The sequence below is a fragment of the Myotis yumanensis genome, unplaced genomic scaffold (genome assembly GCF_028538775.1).
Source record: "Myotis yumanensis isolate MYYU_CA2020_CCGP unplaced genomic scaffold, mMyoYum1.0.hap1 SCAF_18, whole genome shotgun sequence".
Taxonomy (NCBI): Eukaryota; Metazoa; Chordata; class Mammalia; order Chiroptera; family Vespertilionidae; genus Myotis; species Myotis yumanensis.
Window position 1 is genome coordinate 6,407,250 of NW_027223769.1, and position 23,017 is coordinate 6,430,266.

The 23,017-nt window shown below is 38.2% G+C and overlaps 1 protein-coding gene and 1 pseudogene across 3 annotated transcripts in view; both read right to left on the minus strand.

The window, feature by feature from the left end:
* Positions 1–344: 344 nt before the first annotated feature.
* On the minus strand, positions 345–1,343 carry LOC138997317 (GTPase IMAP family member 4 pseudogene; annotated as a pseudogene).
* Positions 1,344–11,817: 10,474 nt separating this feature from the next.
* Positions 11,818–23,017, minus strand: part of ZNF383 (zinc finger protein 383) — a 64,256-nt gene continuing 53,056 nt past the window's right edge. For 2 of the 3 annotated variants that reach the window (XM_070398449.1, XM_070398448.1), the window contains exons 3-5: positions 17,810–17,936; positions 17,403–17,498; positions 11,818–14,022 (exon numbers count right to left, since the gene is read on the minus strand). In XM_070398449.1, the coding sequence (XP_070254550.1) occupies positions 12,827–14,022; positions 17,403–17,498; positions 17,810–17,936 (1,419 nt within the window). In that variant the 3' untranslated portion in view covers positions 11,818–12,826. Of the gene's footprint in view, positions 14,023–15,543; positions 15,598–17,402; positions 17,499–17,809; positions 17,937–23,017 lie in introns of those variants that run through there. The other variant, XM_070398450.1, reaches the window with a different exon arrangement.

Below are 23,017 nucleotides of genomic sequence, written 5' to 3' on the forward strand. Positions count from 1 at the left end.
AAAAATGTGGAGTAGAAGCCACAGGCAGAGATTATGTGCCAATCTAGAAAGACTCTAGAGAATCATTGTCTTTTGGTCTCCTGCATTCCCTTTCTCTGTCTGTAAGAAAGAGTTCAGAAGATAGGGAGCATCCATACTTTCTACTTTGGAGTTTTAAAAATTGAGAATGTGTCTCATCCTGTTAAGTAAATCAAACAGATATCTACCAATTGCCAATAAGAAACTTTACTAAACACCCCAGTCCTGAGAACTTGAAGAACAGAAACAGAGAACTCTGACTTTGGGGAATGAGTTATATGGGAAGGAACACTTGAAAATATGCAGGAAACAGATTTTCAAAAAGCTTATATTCTCTGGAATAGAATAAAGAAAAAAGGTAAAGTGATCAGTGTTATACACTTGATTATGTCAAGTATACTAGTATCTGGCTGACTCTCAACTTCATCTCTGGCTTCTTGCAGCCTTTTTAGATAGCAAATCTTCCTTTCTGCCAATTCTCTCTCTGTTTCTGCCTTTCTCTTTTCTTGCTCCAATTTATCTTTCAGGTTTCTGATTTTTTATATATTTCTCTCTTACTTGCCTTTTCTCTCTCTCCAGTTCAGCTTTGTATTTTGCTTCTTTCACTTGAATCTGTTTCTGAATCTCCACCTCAACCCTTTGGCACATCTCATCAGTGTAGCATCCTCCCTTGTTCTCCATCACCATGTGCTGGACCAGGTCCAACAGCTGTGCCTTCTGAGCCTCCTGCTCAGCTCCTGTTGCCTTATTGTTGAACTCACAGTGAAGATTCTTGAACTGCTCCATCTGATCTTGAATGCCTTGTGGAGCTTCCTTTAAGTAATCATGGAACTCCATGCCTTCCAGGTTATCTTTCTGGGTGAATAAGAGAATCATGTATTTCTCAGCTTGGGATCCAAACATTGACAGCATCTCCTCCACAGCCTTTTGTTCTTCCTTTGTGTACCTGCCCAGCCGGATCACCAGGAGCACAGCGTGAGGCCCGGTGGAGGTCAGGAGGATACAATTAGCAATCTCCCTTTTCCAGTCAGCAGCATCCTGTACCTCAGTGTCCAAAATGCCAGGTGTGTCCACAACGACAATTTCTCTCCATTCCACTTGCTGCTCCCTTTCTGACAGACCTTGGTGATGGATTTTGCTACCATGCTGGAATGCCATGCTGCTTTCTTTCCAAGGATGTTGTTCCCTGTGGTACTTTTTCCTGCTCCAATCTTATCCACTAAGATAAGTCACAGTTGTGAATCTCTGGGGTCTTGGTTTCCAATCCCATGGCCAGTCCTGGGTTCACTGAAGTTGGAAGGAGTAATGTTCAATTGAGCTGCCATCGTAGTTTGAATTTCCGTGGTTGAAGTGCGGGAGAAGGTGCGGACTTGTGGAGTCTGGGGAGAGGTTGGGGAGAGGTGAGGATCTAAGACAAGTATGCTATATATATTTTTTATGCTATTGAACATCATTACAATCATTACTCTGAACTCTATACCTAATAAATTGCTTATCTCCATTTCATTTAGCTCTCCTTCTGGAGAAGTCTCATTCCTTCACTTGGGGCTTGTTTTTTTGTCTCCTCATTTTGGCTGATAGATTTGTGTTTATTTCTACATATTAGGTAGATCTGCTATGACTCCCATTCTTGGTAGGGTGGCCTTATGTAGTGGATGACCTTTGGATATCAATTGATATCTAGACCTGGGTGCTCTAATAATGTCCCTAGTGCAGTGATGGCAAACCTTTTGAGTTCGGCGTGTCAGCATTTTGAAAAACCCTAACTTAACTCTGGTGCCGTGTGACATATAGAAATTTTTTGATATTTGCAACCATAGTAAAACAAAGATTTATATTTTTGATATTTATTTTATATATTTAAATGCCATTTAAAGAAAAATCAACCAAAAAAATGAGTTCGCGTGTCACCTCTGACACGCATGTCATAGGTTTGCCATCACTGCCCTAGTGCATGTTGTGTGGGCCCGCTTGTTCTAATCGAGTCTTGATTGCTATTGGCTCATTTATGTATGGGCTCGAGCCTCAGGCTGACTGATAGTGAGGCTCAACCCCCAACATAGTGTGCAGGCTGCTGTGTGGGTGCTTATCACATGAAGCAGAATTCTTCCCAGCAGGGTTTGGAGCCTGCCAGTATCTCCCTGTGGATATACTGCTTGTGGAGCTTATTGTGGATCCTGCTCTGTTGTTGTTTAAAGATGGCTACTGGGTTTATTGGTTTTGGGGCCTCTTTGGAGTGTCTCTGGTGCAAGCCAATATCAGACACTATTTGTGACTGGCCCTAAGTACCCTTTGGAGCTATCAGTGACCCACTACTTCTCACTAACCTTGCTGGGCCTGAATGCATGTGGAAAGGACCAAGCTGTGCATCAAGGCCTTCTTTTCCTAGCCCAGGTCCTAGGAGCACCTCAAGCAAAGATTCAAAGCACCAAGAGTTCTACCTCTACCCGCAGGCTAATTGTTAGTCTGTCATTTAATAAGCCTCAGGTTATAGAGCTCAAGTAGGTGTAAACTCCACAGGGTGAGGCAAGAGGGTTTTCAAAAATGGGGCAAATTCACCTACCCCCAACCCCCAGGCTAAAACTGCATTGATGGGAAAGGTCTGAATAAGATGGTTTATACAGCATGGGGGAATGACTCAGCAGAGGGATCCCACTTGCTGTCCTCTCAGCTCTCTCCCAGAGTCACCAACCTGACTCTCCTCATACAGCTCTAGGCCACTCTGTCCTCCCACTGCGGGAGCCCAAGGTAAGTGGCTGTAAACAAAATTTAGTGTGTTAGCCTTTTAAGGGGGTTCTAGCCATCTCTCCTTGGTGCTTTTCATAGCCAGATGTTATGTGGGCACCTTTCCCAGTTCTGTTACTCTGGGCTGGTGAGCCCAGCTTGGGGTTTGCTGGGGTCCAACCCCAACGGGTCCAGGGGTCCCCAAAGGTGTGGACGGAGTCGGCGAAGAAGGAATGACACGAAGACAGCCTTCAGTTGATCAGCAGCCTAGTCAGGACCTCTAGCCAGGATCTCCAGCCAAGTTCTGTCTAGGATCTCCAGCCAGGTTCTGTTGCCATGTTCTCTCGCTAGGTTCTCCAGCCAGGTTCTCCAGGTTCTCCAGCCAGGTTCAGTCACCAGGTTCTTTAGCCAGGTTCTATCCAGGTTCTATCCAGGTTCTTTTGCCATGTTCTGTCTAGGTTCTCCAGTGAAGTTCTGTAGCCAGGTTCTGTCCAGGATCTTTTGCCATGTTCTCTGGCTAGGTTCTGGTTAGGATCTGATCAGGAACTGATGAGGATCTGATGTGGATCTGAAGTTTATTGTCTTGTTACATCCGTATTTATACCAGCCGATTTTAATCCTGTCAATTTCTATTACAAAGGTTAGGGCGTTTCTTATCTCCTAACAGGGAGTAAAGATTATGTAGCTTAACTACCTGCCTGGCACTTAATTAAGGGGTTGTATCCCCTCCCTAACCTCAGGGGAAAATCCCCACCTGGGGAAACAACTTTTCTCGGAGAGGTGACCTTGGTTAAAACACATGGCGCTAAGGAGAGCAAACATATTAAGAACAATATGCTATATATGCCAGGTCCCTTGAAACATATGCTGTGCAGATGTTTCTTTCCTGCAGCGACTGTGTCAAGCAGCAAGGATGGACCGGCTTCTGGCAGGGGTTTAAACCCGAGTTCGCAGGGGGAACCTCCCACAGCTCAGATATCTCTTCAGAAATTCAGATTCTGCCTGTGGGAGCCCAGCCAGCCCTCTCAAGCCTCCACACTTCCCATCAGTCTTAATGTGGCCTCTTTTTTACGTCCTTGGTTATAAGGGTTATCTCCAGCTAGTCTTCAGTTGGTTATTTAGGATGATTTTTCTATATTTTAGTTGTAATTCCAGTTTGGTCCTGGGAGGTCAGTGTAGCTTCCACTTAACCTGCTACCATCTTGGAATCTCTCTCTCTGTCCGTCTTTTAAAACTCTCCAATTTCAGAGGTTTTTCTCCTTTATAAAACTGTTTATATTTTCTCAAATTTTTTAAATTAAATCTTTATTGTTCAGATTATTACAGTTGTTCCTCTTTTTTCCTCCATAGCTCCCCTCCACCCAGTTCCCACCCCACCTTCTGCCCTTACCACCCCCGTCCTCATCCATAGGTGTACGATTTTTGTCCAGTCTCTTCCTGTATCCCCACACCCCTTTCACCCTGAAAATAGTCCACTCCCTTTCTATGCCCCTGATTCTATTATTTTCACCAGTTTATTCTGTTCATCAGATTATTTATTCACTCGATTTTTAGATTTACTTATTGATAGATGTGTATTTGTTGTTCATAATTTGTATCTTTACCTTTTTCTTCTTCTTCCTCTTCTTAAAGGATACCTTTCAGCATTTCATATAATATTGGTTTGGTGGTGATGAACTCCTTTAGCTTTTCCTTATCTGTGAAGCTCTTTATCTGACCTTCAATTCTGAATGATAGCTTTGCTGGATAAAGTAATCTTGGTTGTAGGTTCTTGGCATTCATCACTTTGAATATTTCTTGCCACTCCCTTCTGGCCTGCAAAGTTTCTGTTGATAAATCAGCTGACAGTCATATGGGTACTCCCTTGTAAGTAACTGACTGTCTTTCTCTTGCTGCTTTTAAGATTCTCTCTTTGTCTTTTGCTCTTGGCATTTTAATTATGATGTGTTTTGGTGTGGTCCTCTTTGGATTCCTTTTGTTTGGGGTTGTCTGTGCTTCCTGGACTTGGAAATCTATTTCTTTCACCAGGTAGGGGAAGTTTTCTGTCATTATTTCTTCAAATAGGTTTTCAATATCTTGCTCTCTCTCTTCTTCTGGCACCCCCATAATTCGGATGTTGGTACGCTTGAAGTTGTCCCAGAGGCTCCTTAACTATCTTCATATTTGGGGATTTCTTTTTCTTTTTGCTTTTGCGGTTGGGTGTTTTTTGCTTCTTCGTATTTCAAATCTTTGACTTGATTCTTGGGATCCTCTAGTCTGCTGTTGGAACTCTGTATAATATTCTTTATTTCAGTCAGTGTATGCTTAATTTCTAGTTGGTTCTTTTTCATATCCTCAAGGGTCTCACTAGATTTCTTGAGGGTCTCACTAAATTTATTGGCGGTTTCTAGAAAGTTCTTGAAAAACCTAAAAAGTGTGGTTTTGAACTCTATATCCAGTAGTTTGCTTTCCTCCATTTCTGTCATTTGTGACCTGTTTCTTTGTCTCCGCATTTTTTATGCTTCCCTTTGTTGATAGAGTGGTTTTCTGTGCTAGGTGTCCTATAGGGTCCAGTAGTTCAGCCTCCCCAATAATCTGAGGTGGACACTCTTGGTGCACCCCTTTGTGGGCTGTGTGCACAGTCTTTGTAGTTAAGCCTTGATTTCTATTGGCATCACTGAGAGGAATTGACCACCAGCCAATTGGCTGCGAGGACCAGCTGTGTCTACAATGGGAGAACTTCTGTGCTGGAGACACCCTATGGGGCAGGACTTGCTTCAGTGGGGCTTTGGTGCTCACTGAGTCTGCCCCCTGATTGTGTCCCTTATGGATCTGAAGAGTTGTAATCTGGATGGTCCCACTCTAACCACTGTGTACACTGGCTCTTGGATCTCTAAGGTGCTAATTTAGCCTCTGCCTGATGCTACCCAGCAGGAGGTATGGAGAGATCTGCAGATTCCTCTTCTTTGTTTGGGGTTTGGAGGTGCCCAGATGAGGCCCAGCTGTGAAGCAATGCAAGCTGCTGTGGGGCCTTGGGCCTTCTTTTGGATGTTCTGGGTCTCTCTGACCCAGCTGCAGTTTGTTAGGTAATTTTAGATTGCAAAGGGCCAGGCCTTTCATATGCAAAAGCCTCTGCACACAGCTTGGGTGGGGTGAGGTCTCAGGGAATCAACAGGGTGAAGCAAACAGATATGGCTGCTCCTCAGTCCTACCCTAAAAGGCCCCATGTCTCAGTATCCCCGTAATTGCTGCAAGAACCTCTGAGAGAAAGCCACCCTCGAGTTCCGCCCGCTGCCAGACAGTCCAGTTTCTCCCCATATGAGTCTGGGTCCCCAGAGACTAGCCCGGAACTGGAGTTCACAGCAGTCGTGAGCTTGAGACTCCCTCCCGATTGAAAAAGACAACTGTGTCCTCAGTTGCCAGCCCTTTCCACATGCACCTCCATACCTCTGCACTTTACTTCTGCACCTTCTCTGAGTTTCAGTGTGCTTTTCTTTTTCCTTCTAGTTGTAGAATTTCCATTCAGCCAGCCTTCAGTCAGCCATCATCATTCTGGATGATGTCCGTTTTGTCTTTTAGTTGTATTTTTGAAGTGGTTGTGCAAGGCAGCAATTTCAGGTATTTACCTATGCCACCATCTTGGTTTCTCTCCTCAAATGTTTTTAATGATATAATTTAATGTATGTCACTTTTTTTCTACAAAATTACCATAATTCGATGTTTAAAGAAAATATCTCATAGGATCTGACTGGAAGGGGAGTTATAAAGGAAGGAAATATTTATGAGATCTTTGGTGAGAGGAAATTCCTTCTGCAGAGCAGGACCAGTATCTGACAGACAAACTACTTTCTATAGGGCCTAATATTAGATACACGAGAAAGCTCCTAACTCTAAATACTTAGCTAACTCTATAAAAATCTCCTAAACTTTATCTTTTTATTTATATATTTTAGTCACATAAATGTTTCCTAGATGTATATATTTCTTTCATGGTCAATTTACTTTGTAACATGCTGGAATGTATAAGTTGAACTCAGGTTTGTTGTTGTCTACTTCTGGACTCTGTTCTACTCCATTGATCTTTTCATCTATCCTTAGACAACTCCACAGTCTTTATTGCCTATCATAGCTTTATATTAAGTCTTGAAGTTAGATACTACAAGTCCTTGCTCTTTCTCAATATTGGTTTTGTCTTTTCTAGGTCTTTGGATTTCTATGCTAATTTTAGAATAGTTTTATTAATTTTAAAATAAAAAGCATGTTGGTAATTTGACTAGGATGTCATTAAATCTGTAGATAAATTTGGAAAATTTTATCAAAAATATTGAGTTTCCAATCCACAGTCATGGTACCTCCATTTTTAAAGTTCTTGTCTAACTCCTTTCAGAAATGTTTTATAGCTTTCCATGTAAACACCTTTCCTAGCTGTTATTAAACTTATTCTTAAGTATTTTATGTTTTAGAAACTAATATAACAAGTATTTTTTTCTCATTTTACATCTATATAAATAAAAACGTAAATGTTCGTTTGTTCAAAATCTTAAATCTCCGAAAGTTCTTTACCGATTGCTTTGAAATTTTGAAACAACATTGTATTCGAATACGCACGTTATATAGATGTCACACCTGTGAAAGGTAAAAACCTGCTTTTTTGAAAAACAGCACCATCTGTTGGACGTAAAAGCAACACAAACTATACTAAATATTTTACGATTCCATTTCAATGTTTCTGTTTACAATTATAAACTGTAGATAAAATTAACTACAAATATGCATGTCCAGCTGCAAAACGATCGATCAGCTGAGATAGTCTCACATCAATTGCTGGAAATTGGGAACAGAAAGGTCCCGGTTGATCTGATCTCAAGACAAATCTTATTGCCTCATAACTTCTGCAATTTAGTGACGTCAAAAGAAGAATTGGTTGAAAAAGTATTTCCCAATATTCAAACCAATTATAAGAATCACGATTGGCGGAGTGAACGAGCTATTCTTGCAGCCAAGAACAAAGATGTCTACGAACTTAACAATATTATTCAGTCTAACATTCAAAGCGAGGCAGTCACATACAAGTCCGTCGACACTGTTCTGGAAGTAGATGAAGTGGTTAATTATCCAACAGAATTTTTGAATTCTTCGATCTGCCAGGGATGCCACTGCACGTACTGCAATTGAAAATTGGTGTGCCAATTATCATGTTGCAAAATATCAACCAGCCAAAGCTTTGCAATGGCACGCAGCTTGCAGTAAAAAAATTAATGAGCAATGTTGTAGAAGCAATAATCTTGACAGGACCTTTCAAAGGTGAAGATGTTCTCATTCCTCGCATTCCTATGATTCCAATGGATATGCCATTTCAATTTAAGAGATTGCAATTCCCAATTCGATTGGCGTTCGCAATTACCATCAACAAAGCTCAGGGCCAATCTTTAGAATTGTGCAGTTTAGATCTAGACACGGATTGCTTCTCACATGGACAATTATATGTTGCGTGTTCTAGAGTCAGCAAACCAGACAATCTCTATATCTGCACAGACAATGGAACAACAAAAAATATTGTATACCCACAAGCATTGTGAAATTAAACATATTAGAAACACACGCTTTCTCTTTTCTTTCTTTTCCATTTAACCAGACTGAGCCACAGCAATGTGTGGCCGGGTACAGCTAGTTGTTAATATAATGGTATACATTTATGGTCATTTGGTTTTTTATAAAAGTTCCAAAGCAACTCATTTAGGACAGTACAATCTTTTTTTGAACAAAAAGTGAAAGAACAACTAGATATCTATGTGAGGAGGAAAAACAAACCTCAACCTATACTTCATATCACAAAAAAATATGAATCCTAGGTGAATCATTCGCCTAAGTTAAAAGCTAAGACTAACAAGAGTCTGGAAGAAAACAGGATTTTCAATATTTCTTGGATCATTGAGCTCTACTTAGTTTTGTGCTAGAGAACATAATCTGTATGATATTAGTCTTTGGCAGTTATTGACGCTTGTTTTATGACTCAACATGTGGTCTATCATAGTGTTTCCTATAAAAGTAAGTGTATTCTATGATAGAGTCCTAATAAATTAGGTAAAGTTGGTTGATAGCACTTGAAACACTTCCAGATTCTAATCCATCCAGAAACGCCTAAGTATCATTTTAGGCTCCATCTCTATAAAATCTCTTCATCTCAGGCCTACTTCTTCATCCACCTATATCCACACCCATATCCATGCTCATACCATGCACTGCACCTGGGTATGGAAGGCCACACAGCAACCTGTTCACTTATAAATGGCTTATTTCTATCAGGAATTCAGTTCAAGTCTTCCTTGCCTCCTCCATTCTTAGAGAGCCCCAAAGGAAAGTATGATTTTTATCTTTCAAGCTGCATGGAAATAAAGACCTTTCATATTCTTGTATATTATAATTGAAATGAAAGTTAAAGTTTGTTCTTGTTTTAATAACTTCCTTCCTACTTCCCAATACACCAGGGTGGGGAAAATCCAGCCCACTGGCTGTATAAGGCCCACGAAATCATTTGGTTTGGCCCTGCCACAGCATTAGGGGTGAGTTAATTAAATGTTTGACCGAAACAGCAGGCTAATTTTTAAATTAATAATTCTGTATGGCCCTTGGCAGAAAAAAGGTTCCCCAGCAAAATACTAAAGGTAATGCTACCATTATTGATCTGGGAGCTCGTTACCATGGTTGGTCCAGTCTGTAAACATTGAATGAGCTGTACATGTAGGGTTTGTGCACTTTTCTGTATGAATATGATCTAAAGTAGTTTACTAAAAATTATAAAGAGACTATTTATAATTAAAATGTTTATATCTTCTGGGGAAATATTTAACTCTATACAATCAAAAACCTACATCATCTTGAATGCTATATTTTTGTGTGTGGGTTTTTTTTAAAAAAAACAGCAACACAGATTTATTGAATGCTACCTTTGAAGTCAAAACCAGAAAAGGAAAAGTGCTCCCTTTTCGAGTAAAAAATAAAAATAAAAAAAATAAAATAAAAAGAAAAGGAGCAGAGTAGCTTTAAAATGAATTTTAAAATAATTCATGCCAATGTTTTAAAGGCTCTTCAAATGAGATGTAGACAGGGTAAATACAGTGATATTGCAGCAGGTAGGATAACTCATTTATTAAATATATTCTATTCTGTCAAATACCATTAAGAATAAAAAAGGCTGCCTCTAGAAGATATTAGTGCTTTATAATATATTTTCATTTGTAGTGCTTTAGTTATCTGAATTCTAGAAATTCCTTGTGAATTATCTTGTTTTGTATTTAAAGATTCTCTTTCTTCAAAATCTATTTGGTTTCTGAGTTCAGATACTAAAGAATATGATTTGATTTCCAAGTTTCAGAAAGTGAGTAACAAGTTTGAATAAATATTTATTAGAAACAATTTATTCCTAAATTCAGATTGTGATCATTTTTTCAATTGATTACTAAATTTGATTTGCTAATTTATAACATCACATTTTCATAACTGATTCTGGACATTCAGTTTGACTATTTAACAAGGCTAGGATTAGGAGCCCCCACCCTCCAAATGTCAAAAATCTGCTTATAACTTTTGACTCCCCCCAAACTTGACTACAGTTTGCCCTTCACATCTGTGGATTCAACCAACTGTGGATCAAAATCTGTTGGGAATTTTCAAACAACTGTTGGGAATGCAAAAATACTATTTTCAAGCCATAGTTGGTTGAATCTACAGATTCAAAGCTGTGGATACAAAGCACTGACTGTATTTATTATAAAAAATCTGTGTGGAAGTGAACCCATACAGTTCAAATCTGTGTTGATTGAAGGTCAACTGTACTATCTTTCTTTGTGTTCTCCTAGATAGTTTTAACATTAGAATTATGAAAAGTTCATAGAAATAGATAACTTGGTATCTAATATCTCAGTCTGGAAGAGTTCCCAAACATTTCATAGGTTTTATCTATAAATATATCTAGGATGATGTCTTCTTTAGTAGCTATGTGACATTTAAAGTATTTTTTAATCTTTAATTTTTATTATTATTTAACTTTTATTAATAAAAGCTTTAACTTTTATTATTCATCAGTATGCATTTTTAATCTATTTTTAATCACCGAAACATTTTTATCACTGAAAAAGATCTAGTCCTTTCAAATGTAAATATGTGATCATGTCATTGTCTCATTCACAATGCTATTTGTCATCCTTACTTCCTTACATGAATCACTAAAGTTTGTCTTTTTTTCAGTCAAATCATAAAAATTTCTATTTTACTTTTTTTCTCTTACTTATTTATGCATTTCATAACTAATAATGCCTTCTCTACCCCATGTTTTAGATTTTTTTGTTTGTTTTAGCTCCTTGGGTTATATATTGATTTTGTTTCTTAATGATCTTTCTAATATTGTAATGCGCGCACACACACACACACACACACACACACACACACACACACATATTGGGTTATAAAACTCCCTATATAACTTTGATTGCCACTCACAGGTTTTTCAATTGTTCTCACTTTTGTTCACATTTAAGTAATGTGTATAATAAGGATTTAGTTCCTTAACCAGTTAACTGCCATGATATTTTTTATTTAATTAAAAAAGGTCCACCACTTGTGTCTATAGACACTTATGTGTACAAATGCTTAACCCATGTTGATCAAGGGGGCAAAACATTTGGCCTATATATTTTCTGCTTTGGGGGAACTAATTACTAGGAAAAATATTTTCATCATTTCCTACTTTAACACTTGTGCTTTCACCTACCAATCATTATATCCATAGGGTTTAAGGCTAGTATTCATTTTTGTGCAGCATAAATGATGAAGTCTGAATTGAGACTACTCACAAAGTTTTCCTTTTCCTTTTAAAAACCCATGCTGAATAATGAGTGATGAGAAAAGCTTTCTTATACACATTACACTCATTTCTTTTTTCATTGCACATTCTTTGATTTATACAAAGGTAAACAACATGGTTTAAATCCTTCCCACAAATAATAAGGTAATTATGAAAATTAGCATATCAATGATAAAAATGGACAACTTTTACTAAGCACTTAGTATGTGATATAGTCCTAATACTTTAAATTTATTCATTCATTGAATCCTCATAACAAACCAATAGATATAGCATAATTATATTTACTGTACATGAAATAAAACATATGAAATACCACTAACACCTATCAAAAAAAAGTAAAAAAAAAAATCTAGAAGGATGACAACATTTTTATAATAGTGGTTAAAAACCTCCTAGTATGAGACTGGGATTAGGGCTAATGAAAAGGAACATAAAAGTTTATAAGGAAAAGATGTGGATAATTTCAGCAATTAAAATACATTTTTTTAAAAGAAAAACACAAATCCAAAGATAAATTTTGGGTCATATACTCAGGGCATGTGAACATTTAGATGCAACCATAACATGAATAATAAAGCCATTTAAAAAAGTCATTGAGTATAAGTCATTAAAAATAAAAAATCTACATTTGCTGAAATGGCAATCATATTTTTTGTCATGTTAAGAGCAGGTGAAGATACAATATGCATACCATGACTACACTTTCTTTAAAGACAAAGTATGGTGGGATGTACTCTACCAACTTGAGAGTAGTTATCTATAGTTACTCTGATTACAATTAATATTTGCTTTTTGGTTTCTGGTTTTTTTAAGAAAATATAAATTTCTGAGACAAAAATATTAACACTGATTTCAAAAGCAAGTTAAATTTCTACGGGAATTAAAAATACAAGATCACATAATTTAAGCACAAATATATAAATCAGAACAGAAAAAAATAGCTCTGAAACACAAGAAAATATAAAGAATAATATAACATTAACACCAAGAAGGTAGGACAAAATAATGGGAAAGAAAAGAATTACTGAACATCTGCCATTAGTACAATATTTGGGAAGCATGGATAAATGCCAATATAGGCGCTCTCTCTCTCTCTCTCTCTCTCTCTCTCTATATATATATATATATATATGGTAATTATGAAAATTAGCATTTATATGAATGAAAACAAATAGTGAAAGATGGTAACTCTCTAACATTATTTGTTGTTTAAAATATTAGGAAGAGCTTTAACTTTTATTATTCATCAGTATGAATTCCCTGATGACGAATGAGATCTGACCCACTACTAAATGCCTTCCCACATTCCCTACAGTTATAGGGCTTTTCACCAGTATGAATTCTCAAATGTCGAGTAAGGTTTGAGCATTTATTAAAAGCCTTTCCACATTCATTACATTCATATGGTTTTTCATCTGTATGAATTCTCTGATGTTGAAAAAGTTGTGAGTTCTGAGTAAAGGCTTTCCCACATTCAAGACATTCAAAAGGTTTCTCACCAGCATGAATTCTCTGATGTTGTCTAAGTTGTGAGCTCTGAGTAAAAGCCTTGCCACATTCCTTACAATTATAGGGTTTTTCCCCAGTGTGGATTCTCTGATGATTAGTAAGTGCTGAGCCACTACTGAAGGCTTTGCCACATTCCTTACACTCATAGGGTTTTTCACCAGTATGAATTCTCTGATGCTGAACAAGCTTTGAGCTCTGAGTAAAAGCTTTGCCACATTCCTTACATTCATAGGGTTTCTCACCTGTATGAATTCTTGCATGTTGAAAAAGTTGTGAGCTCTTAGTAAAAGCTTTCCTACATACTTTACATTCATAGGGTTTTTCACCAGTGTGAATTCTCTGATGGTCAATAAGATTTGAGCAATAACTAAAGGCTTTCCCACATTCCTTACATTCATAGGGTTTCTTACCAGTATGAATTCTCTGATGTTGAGAAAGGTATGAGCTACAACTGAAGGCCTTTCCACATTCATTACATTCAAAGGGTTTTTCACCAGTATGAATTTTCAGATGTCGAGTAACATGTGAGCCACAGCTAAAGAATTTCCCACACTCCTTACATTCATAAGATTTTTCACCATTATGAATTCTTTGATGTTGAATAAATTGTGAATTCTGATTAAAGACTTTCCCACATTTCTTGCATTCATAAGGTTTCTCTTCATTATTAATTATTTGATGCAGAGTAAAGAATGTCTGTTGAATATATGTGGGCATATATCCATGAGTAAGTATTTCTCGGCTGAAATGACCATTCTGATATCCCAGTTGTCTTTCAAGGTGGCTGCCATATTCCAAAACATCTCTATAATGAGAATACTCGAGACCATACTTTGTAAGTCCCATTATCTCCCTCTGGCATGATTCTATTTCATAAACTTCCTTCTTTAGAGATAATAACTTGGTTTCACACATTGACTCCAGATCTGAAAGAAAATAAAATAGCAAATATTATTTCTGTCCCATTTGTGAAAAGTTAAACTTTTATAATAGAGATGAAAAAATTTAAGATATCTGGTAGTAAATGACATACAGTTCTCAAGTATATTTGTTTAATCTGAAAAATGGACTAGAAATATATAGAATGTAGTGAGATATAGTCATCCATGTACCCCATAATGACATTTTAGTCAAATTTGGACCATATCTGCAGTTGTGGTCTCATACTATATAATAAAAAGGTAATATGCAAATTGACCAAACGGTGGAACAACCAGTCGCTATGATGAGCACTGACCACTACGGGGCAGACATTCAATGCACGAGCTGCCCCCTGGTGGTCAGTGCACTCCCACGGGGGGAGTGCTACTCAGCCACATGCTGGGCTCACAGCTGGTGAGCGCAGCTGCGGTAGCGGGAGGCTCTCCCACCTCCGTGGCAGTGCTAAGGATGTCCAACTGCCAGCTTAGGCCTGCTCCCCATGGGCCTAAGCCATCAGTCAGACATCCTCTGAGGGCTCCCAGACTGTGAGAGGGCGCAGGTCAGGCTTAGGGACCACCCCCCAAGTGCACAAATTTTGTGCACCGGGCCTTTAGTGAATACATAATGGAACTGAAAAATTCCTATTGCCTAGTTACATCCTAGATGTTCTAAGGTTGTGCTGCAATATACTACTCATGTTTGACTCATGTCAATGACTCAATTAATCATGTGAATATAAATAAATCACAATAAAAATTCTGGACACTAAAGCTTGCTACCTGAACACTGAAATGCCAAAAGGGTGATGCATTTTGACTCAACAGTGATAGAGGGTATGGACTCTTTGCATCTGGGAGCCTCACAGACCTTAGCCTAATATATATCCTTTACAGTAAAACTGCAACTGTAAGTATAGAGCTTTCCAAGTGCTGTGTTATTCTAGCAAATCATTAAAACTGTAAGAGTCATGGAAAGCCCCAACTTTATAGCCAGTTGGTCAGAAGTATGGGTGTTCTGAGGACCCCCTGAGACTTACAGCTGGCAGTTGAAGTAAAGGCAGTATTGTGTAGGATTTTGCTATTAATCTACGGGGTCTATGTCAACTCTGGGTAGTCAGTGTTAGAATTAAACTGCTGCACACTCAGTTGGGGCAGAAACAATAGGCTCCATAATAAAGGATATATTGGATGGAATATGAAAGAGATTACAGAGGGCAAGCCACATGAGGGAATAGCCTGAGATAAGTCTAAGGATTGAACTATTTTGATGTGAGTGGTGGACAGGGAAGACTCAGAATCTGTTATGTGCTAGGGATTAAGTGAAACTATTGTTTGCCTTAGAATTTTGTGATGCTTATTTTAGAAGAAGAGAGACACTTGCTCATTACCACCTGTAGTGACTGAGAGGAGTGGCAGCTGAAGTTTAAGGCAGACAGAAAGAAAATGACAAAGTGCCAAACACTGCAATGGAAAGATGATAGGAACAAGAAGCAGACTGATAAGCTGAGTACCAACTCTGACACTTACTCATTATATGTTCCTAGGCAATTATTTAACCTTTCTAAATCCCCACTTCTTTATCTGTAAAGATAAAGAAATGATTACTGGAAGGGTGATGAAATGTTTGTAATTACCTCTCAATAAAGTGTTTAGTATTTGACAGGTATTATTATGAAAGAATTTCTTATCAAAAAGAATTTTTAAGCTAATGAAATGATTTAAAGACATCAAAATAGAGCCTTTTAGAACATCTCTACTATAATCTTTTTTACTCGTACCTCTATATAACCTTTCAACAATTTTAAGCTCCAAAGTAACTTAAAACTATCCTCTTCTATTTCCACTGTTAATGCCCTCTTCCAAACCAGAATTATCTCTTACTCAGACCACTAAAATAGCCTCCTAACCCAGTTTTCCCAGCAAGTTTCACACTCAGTAATCTATTCAGGGACCAAAAATGCACTTGGCTTGGCCTTCTACTACAAAAATCCATACTTTTCATAATGCCAGCAGAGGCTGAGTAATGTGGTTACTACCTGTCTCTCCAACCTCGACTCACATTTAACTCTCGCTTGCTCATGGGGCCCAGCAATACTGGCTTTCTTTCAGTTCTTCAAACACACCAAGCTTTCCCCTCTTAGAAGGGCTTTCACAGGGGTTCTTCCCTCTTCCTGGAGTTTTCTTCTTTATTAACACACTGAATAGTAAGATCTAGCAGTAAACCTAGTACTACAGTAGTTATGAAATAGTGATGAGCACAAATAATAATTCAATATGTTGATTTCCATTCATGTCAAAATCATGGAACTAATACTATTATGGTTTGCTGCATATACCATAATTGGAAGAAATACTAAGTTTCACTTAGAGTTTACTAAATATCAATATTTTTCTATGTTTTTAGAGATGGAGGGAAAGAGAGAAAAACATTGATGTGAGAGACATTGATTGACTGCCTCCTGTGCAAGCCCCAACCAGGGGCTGACCCTGCAATCTAGGTTGTGCCCTGACTGGGATTCAATCCCATGACCTTCTAGTGCATGAGATGACTCTCCAACCAACTGAACACTGGCCAGGGCAAGATGCATTTTTCTCCTTCTCATCTAAGTTCATTGACTCCCTAAATTCTATACAAAGAAATCCAAAATTAGCAATCTCTGAGTTAGAGTATTCCTTTAAAAACATGTTGTCACTCCTCTGCTCAAATCACCTCATTCAGAATAAAATGGCTTTACACCTACCTCATTTAGAGCAGAATTCAAAGTCCATACCTAAGTCCACAAAATCCAAATCACCTGCAGGTACACCCTTCCTCCCACATGTACCTACCACACCAACACCCCATACATCCTGCTATTTTGCTGATCTCCTTTCACACAATTCCCTCTTGCTCACACAATGGCAGAAGACCAAATGCTAGAAGCTATACTGAAGACTATTACTTGGAGGGGAAGAGCAGTGCATATATACAAATGCATGTGCGCGCACACACACACACACACACACAAACACACACACATCTTATTTTGGGGGTGGTAATAGAACACATTTAGATGAGTCTAAGAGAAAGAAAGGCTAATAATGAACTGAAACTTAAATATGGGTAAAAATTTTCTTTGGAGGGGAAGTGAAGGAAACCTTCTACTTGAAATTAAGTGGTGTGTTAAAGAATAATAATAAAAAGATTAGTAAGTGAGGGAAGAAATGAAATAGGTCATTTATAAACTCATGGTAAAAAAAAAAACAACACAAAAACTTATTTTTTCTCCCAGGCCTAGTGTTTTGATGGGAGCTTGTAAGATAGTATCTTGACGACACTGTTTCCTTACTGATCAGCTAAGTTATTACGTATAATGCCCCGCTTTGTTCAATCATTTCTTACTTACCTGAACACAGGCCTCTTGTCAGTTCTCTGCCAACCATCCAGGGCTCTTTCCCTTGTTCCAATAAGGAGATAACATGAGGCTTAGGTATGTAAAGTCCTGCTCACAAGAAAAGATACAAAACATGGTTATGCTATGGGTAAATCAGATCCGTGTAAGATGCAGTCCCTTGATGATCAAAAAAGAGATGCCACTACAGGAATACCCAAAGAAAAAAGATGAAGCTTCAGCTATAGCCAATTGGAACTTTCAGTTTCCTATTCTTCCTTTTCATTTCAGTTCCAACCACTCATTTAGGAATAGAGAACAGGAATTCAGCTAGTAACTAAAAAAGCAGCTAAGAAATTCACTGTGGAAGAAAAAAGACATTCCAGAAGAGAACTCTAAATTATTGGTATAAATGACATTACCCACTGACAGCAGATTGCTGTAGTTCTCCAGCATTACATCTCTGTACAAGTCCCTCTGAGCTGGGTCCAGGCATTCCCACTCCTCCTGAGAGAAATCTATGGCCACATCCCTGAATATCATTGATTCCTGAAACAAAAAAGACATGTATACTTGTGTAATAAAAGAAACACTTCAGGCTTGTGTAGCCCGCCCTCATCCAAGGAACAGCAGCCTCCTGATCACCACACCCTGTCTGAGGAACAGCAGCTGTGTGTGAAGCCTCCACCCACCAGCCAGAGGAGCCACCACAACTGTGAACAGCACCCACCAGAGGAACTGCTGCCCACTGAGGAGCAGCTGCTACCACAACTGCCCGAGGAGCAACCTCAGCCTGAGAAGCCACTGCCACCCAAGGAGCAGCCACTGAACGACTCAACATCTAGATATGGCTGTACAATCAAACATGGGTAGACAAAGAAACCCCCAAAGGAAAGAAAAGGAGGGCTCGCCAGAAAAGCAGCTAAGTGATACAGAGGCGTGCAACATGACAGAAAAAGAATTCAGATTAAGGGTCCTAGAGTGCATAACCGGATGGAGGAAAAAATCAACAACTTATGCAAGAAGCAAGAAGAAACAGATGAAAAAAATCAATAAATAATGTAAGAACCAAGAAGAAATGAAGAGTGATATAGCTACAATAAAAAACACCATTGAAAGTTTCAACAGTAGACTAGGAGAAGCGGAGGACCGAATTAGCGAATTAGAACACAGGGAAACAAAACACACCCAAACTGAACAGCAATTGGAGAAAAAAATTAAAAGACAGAGGAGAGCCTAAGGGAGCTATGGGAGAACATGAAACGGAACAACATATGAATAATAGAGTTGCCAGAACAACAGAAAGAGGAACAAGGGTTAGAAAATCTATTTGAAGAAATAATATTAGAAAACTTCCCTGAGGTGGGGAAGAAAAAAATCACACAAGCACAGAGAGTCCCAAGCAAGGTGAACCCGAAAAGACCCACACCAAGACACATCATAATTACCATGGCAAATGTTCAGAACAAAGAGAGAATCTTAAAGGCTGCAAGAGAGAGACGAAAAGTTACCCACAAGGGATCTCCCATTAGATTATCGAATGATTTCTCAACAGAAACACATCAGGCAAGAAAAGAATGGACAGAAATTTACAAAGTAATGCAAAACAAAGGACTGAATCCAAGAATACTCTATCCAACAAGGCTATCATTCAAAATTGAAGGGGAAATAAGAAGCTTCACAGACAAAAAAAGGCTAAGGGAGTTTATCACCACCAAGCCAGCATTGCAAGAAATGCTAAAGGGACTGGTGTAAAAAGGAGAAATAAAAAGCTCAGAAATAAAACAGCCACACAAAAAAGAAATGGCTACAAACAAGTACCTTTCAATAATAACTTTAAATGTAAACGAACTAAATGCTCCAACCAAAAGACATTGAGTGGCTGAATGGATAAAAAACCATTACCCGTACATTTTCTGTCTACAAGAGACCCACCTCAGAATAAGGGACTCACACAGACTGAAAGTGAAGGGATGGAAAAATATCTTTCAGGCAAATGGAAATGAAAAAAAACCTGGGGTAGCAATACTTATATTGGACAAAATAGACCTCAAAGTGAAGGCCATAACCAGAGATAAGGAAGGCCACTTCATCATACTAAAGGGATCAATACAACAAGAAGATATAACCCTGATAAACATATATGCACCCAATGCAGGAGCACCCAAATACATAAAAATACTCCTGGAAGATATCAAAGGAGAGATCGACAACAATGCAATCATAGTAGGAGACTTTAATACACCACTGACATCACTGCATAAATCCTCTAGACAAACAATCAGCAAAGAAACAGCAATCCTAAATGACTCACTAGATCAGATGGACTTAATTGACATCTTCAGAACACTTCACCCCAAAGCCAGGGAATATACATTCCTCTCAAGGGCCTATGGGACATATTCAAAAATAGACCGCATATAGGGTCACAAACAAAGTCTCCCCAAATACAAGAAGATTGAAATCATACCAAGCATCTTCTCAGACCACGATGGCATAATATTAGAAGAAATAAACTACAATAAAAACAACCCCCAATACTCAAACACTTGGAAGCTGAATAGCATGTTATTAAATATTAATTGGGTTACCAATGAGATCAAAGAAGAAATTTAAAACATCCTGGAAACTAATGACAATGAAAACACAACAATCCAAAACCTATGGGACACAATGAAAGCAGTCCTGAGAGGGTAGTTTATAGCTCTACAGGCCTATCTCATAAAACAAGAAAAAATGATAGTAAATCATCTAACTCTACAACTCAAAGAATTAGAAAGAGAGCAACAAGAAAAGCCCAGAGTTAGCAGAAGGAAGGAGATAATAAAGATCAGAGCAGAAATAAATGACATAGAGACCAAAAAAACAATACAGAAAATCAATGAAACAAAGAGCTGGTTCTTTGAAAGGATAAACAAGATTGATGAACCTCTAGCCAGGATCACCAGTAAGCAAAGAGAGAGGACCCAAATAAACAAAATCAGAAACGATAGAGGCGAAATAACAACAGACTGCACAGAAATACAAATGATTTTAAACAATACTATGGACAACTCTACTCCAGCAAATTAGACAACATGGAGGAAGTGGACATATTCCTAGAAAAATACAACATCCCAAAACTCAATCAGGAAGAATCTAAAAGTCTCAACAGGCCAATAACTATGGAAGAAATTAAAGCAGTCATCAAAAAGCTTCCAGCAAACAAAAGCCCAGGGCCAGACGGCTTCACAGGGGAGTTTTACCAAACATTCAAGGAAGAACTAAAACCTACCCTCCTCAGACTACTACAAAAAATCCAAGAGGAAGGAACACTTCCAAGCTCATTCTGTGAAGCCAGCATCACCCTAATACCAAAACCAGGTAAAGACAACACAATGAAAGAGAATTACAGACCAATATCCCTCATGAACATAGATGCCAAAATCCTCAACAAAATCTTAGCAAATCGGATCCAGCAGTACATCAGAAAGATCATACACCATGACCAAGTAGGATTTATCCCAGGGATGCATGGATGGGACAATATCCAAAAATCAATAAATGTGATACATCACATAAATAAAATGAAAGAAAAAAACCACATAGTCATATCAATTGATGCAGAAAAAGCATTTGACAAAATCCAACACCCATTTTCGATAAAAACTCTCAGCAAGGTGGGAATAGAGGGATCATACCTCAACATAATAAAAGTCATATATGACAAACCCACAGCCAACATCATACTCAATGGACAAAAACTAACACCATTTCCCCTAAGAACAGGAACATGACAGGGATGCCCCCTCTTGTTCAATATAGTACTGGAAGTATTAGCCATTGCAATTAGACAAGAAGAAGAAATAAAAGGCATCCAAATTGGAAAAGAAGAAGTAAAACTGTCTTTATTTGCAGATGACATGATATTATCCATAAAAAACCCTAATGACTCCATCAAAAAACTATTAGACTTAATAAATGAATTCGGCAATGTAGCAGGATACAAAATTAACGCCAAGAAATCTGTGGCATTTCTACACACCAATAGTGAACTTACAGAAAGAGAGTCTAAAAAAACAATCCCATTTACCATCGCACCAAAAAAATTAAGCTACCTAGGAATAAACTTAACTAAGGAGGTAAAAGACCTCTACTCAGAAAACTACAGGACGTTGAAAAAAGAGATAGAGGAAGACATAAACAAATGGAAGAACATACCATGTTCATGGATTGGTAGAATCAACATCATTAAAATGTCCATATTACCCAAAGCAATCTATAAATTCAACGCACTTCCCATTCAAATACCAATGGCATATTTCACAGGCCTAGAACGAACTCTCCAAAAATTCATCTGGAATAAAAAAAGACCCTGAATAGCTGCAGCGATCCTGAGAAAAAACAAAGTAGGTGGAATCTCAATACCAGATATCAAGCTGTATTACAAAGCCACTATTCTAAAAACTGCCTGGTATTGGCACAAGAACAGACATATAGATCAATGGAATAGAATAGAGAGCCCAGAAATCAGCCCGAACCAATATGCTGAATTAATATTTGACAAAGGAGGCAAGAACATACAATGGAGTCAACTTACACCATACACAAAAATAAACTCAAAATGGATAAAGGACTTAAACATAAGATGGGAAACCATAAAAATAGTAGAAGAATCCAAAGGCAACAAAATCTCAGACATATGCCGAAGCAATTTCTTCACCGATACAGCTCCTAGGGCATTGGAAACTAAAGAGAAAGTAAACAAATGGTACTACATCAAAATAAAAAGCTTCTGCACAGCAAAAGAAACCATAAACAAAACAACAAGAAAGCCCACTGCGTGGGAAAACATATTTGTCAATGTTATATGTGATAAGGGCCTAATCTCCAAAATTTATAGGGAACTCATACAACTTAACAAAAGGAAGATAAACAATCCAATAAAAAAATAGGCAAAGGACCCAAATAGACACCTTTCAAAAAAGAATATTCAAAAAGCCAAGAGACATATGAAAACATGCTCAAAGTCACTAATCATCCGAGAGATGCAAATCAAAACAACAATGAGGTACCATCTCATACCTGTCAGAATGTCTATCATCAACAAATCCACAAAGGACAAGTGCTGGAGAGGATGTGGAGAAAAAGGAACACTCGTGCACTGCTGGTGGGAATGCAGACTGGTGCAGCCACTATGGAAGACAGTGTGGAGTTTCCTCAAAAAGTTAAGAATGGAACTCCCATTTGACCCAATGATCCCACTTCTAGGAATATATCCCAAGAAAACAGAAACACCAATCAGAAAGGACATAGCACCCCTATGTTCATAGCAGCACAATTCACCGTAGCTAAGATCTGGAAACAGCCTAAGTGTCCATCAGTAGATGAATGGATTAGAAAACTGTGGTACATCTACACAATGGAATACTATGCTGCCGTAAAAAAGAAGGAACTCTTACCATTTGCAATGGCATGGATGCAACTGGAGAGCATTATGCTAAGTGAAATAAGCCAGTCAATGAAGGAAAAACACCACATGATCTCATTCACTCATGGATAATAAGGACCATTATAAACTTATGAACAAGAATAGATACAGAGGCAGAGCTGCCTCGATCAGACTGTCAAACTACAGTGGAAGGCCGGGG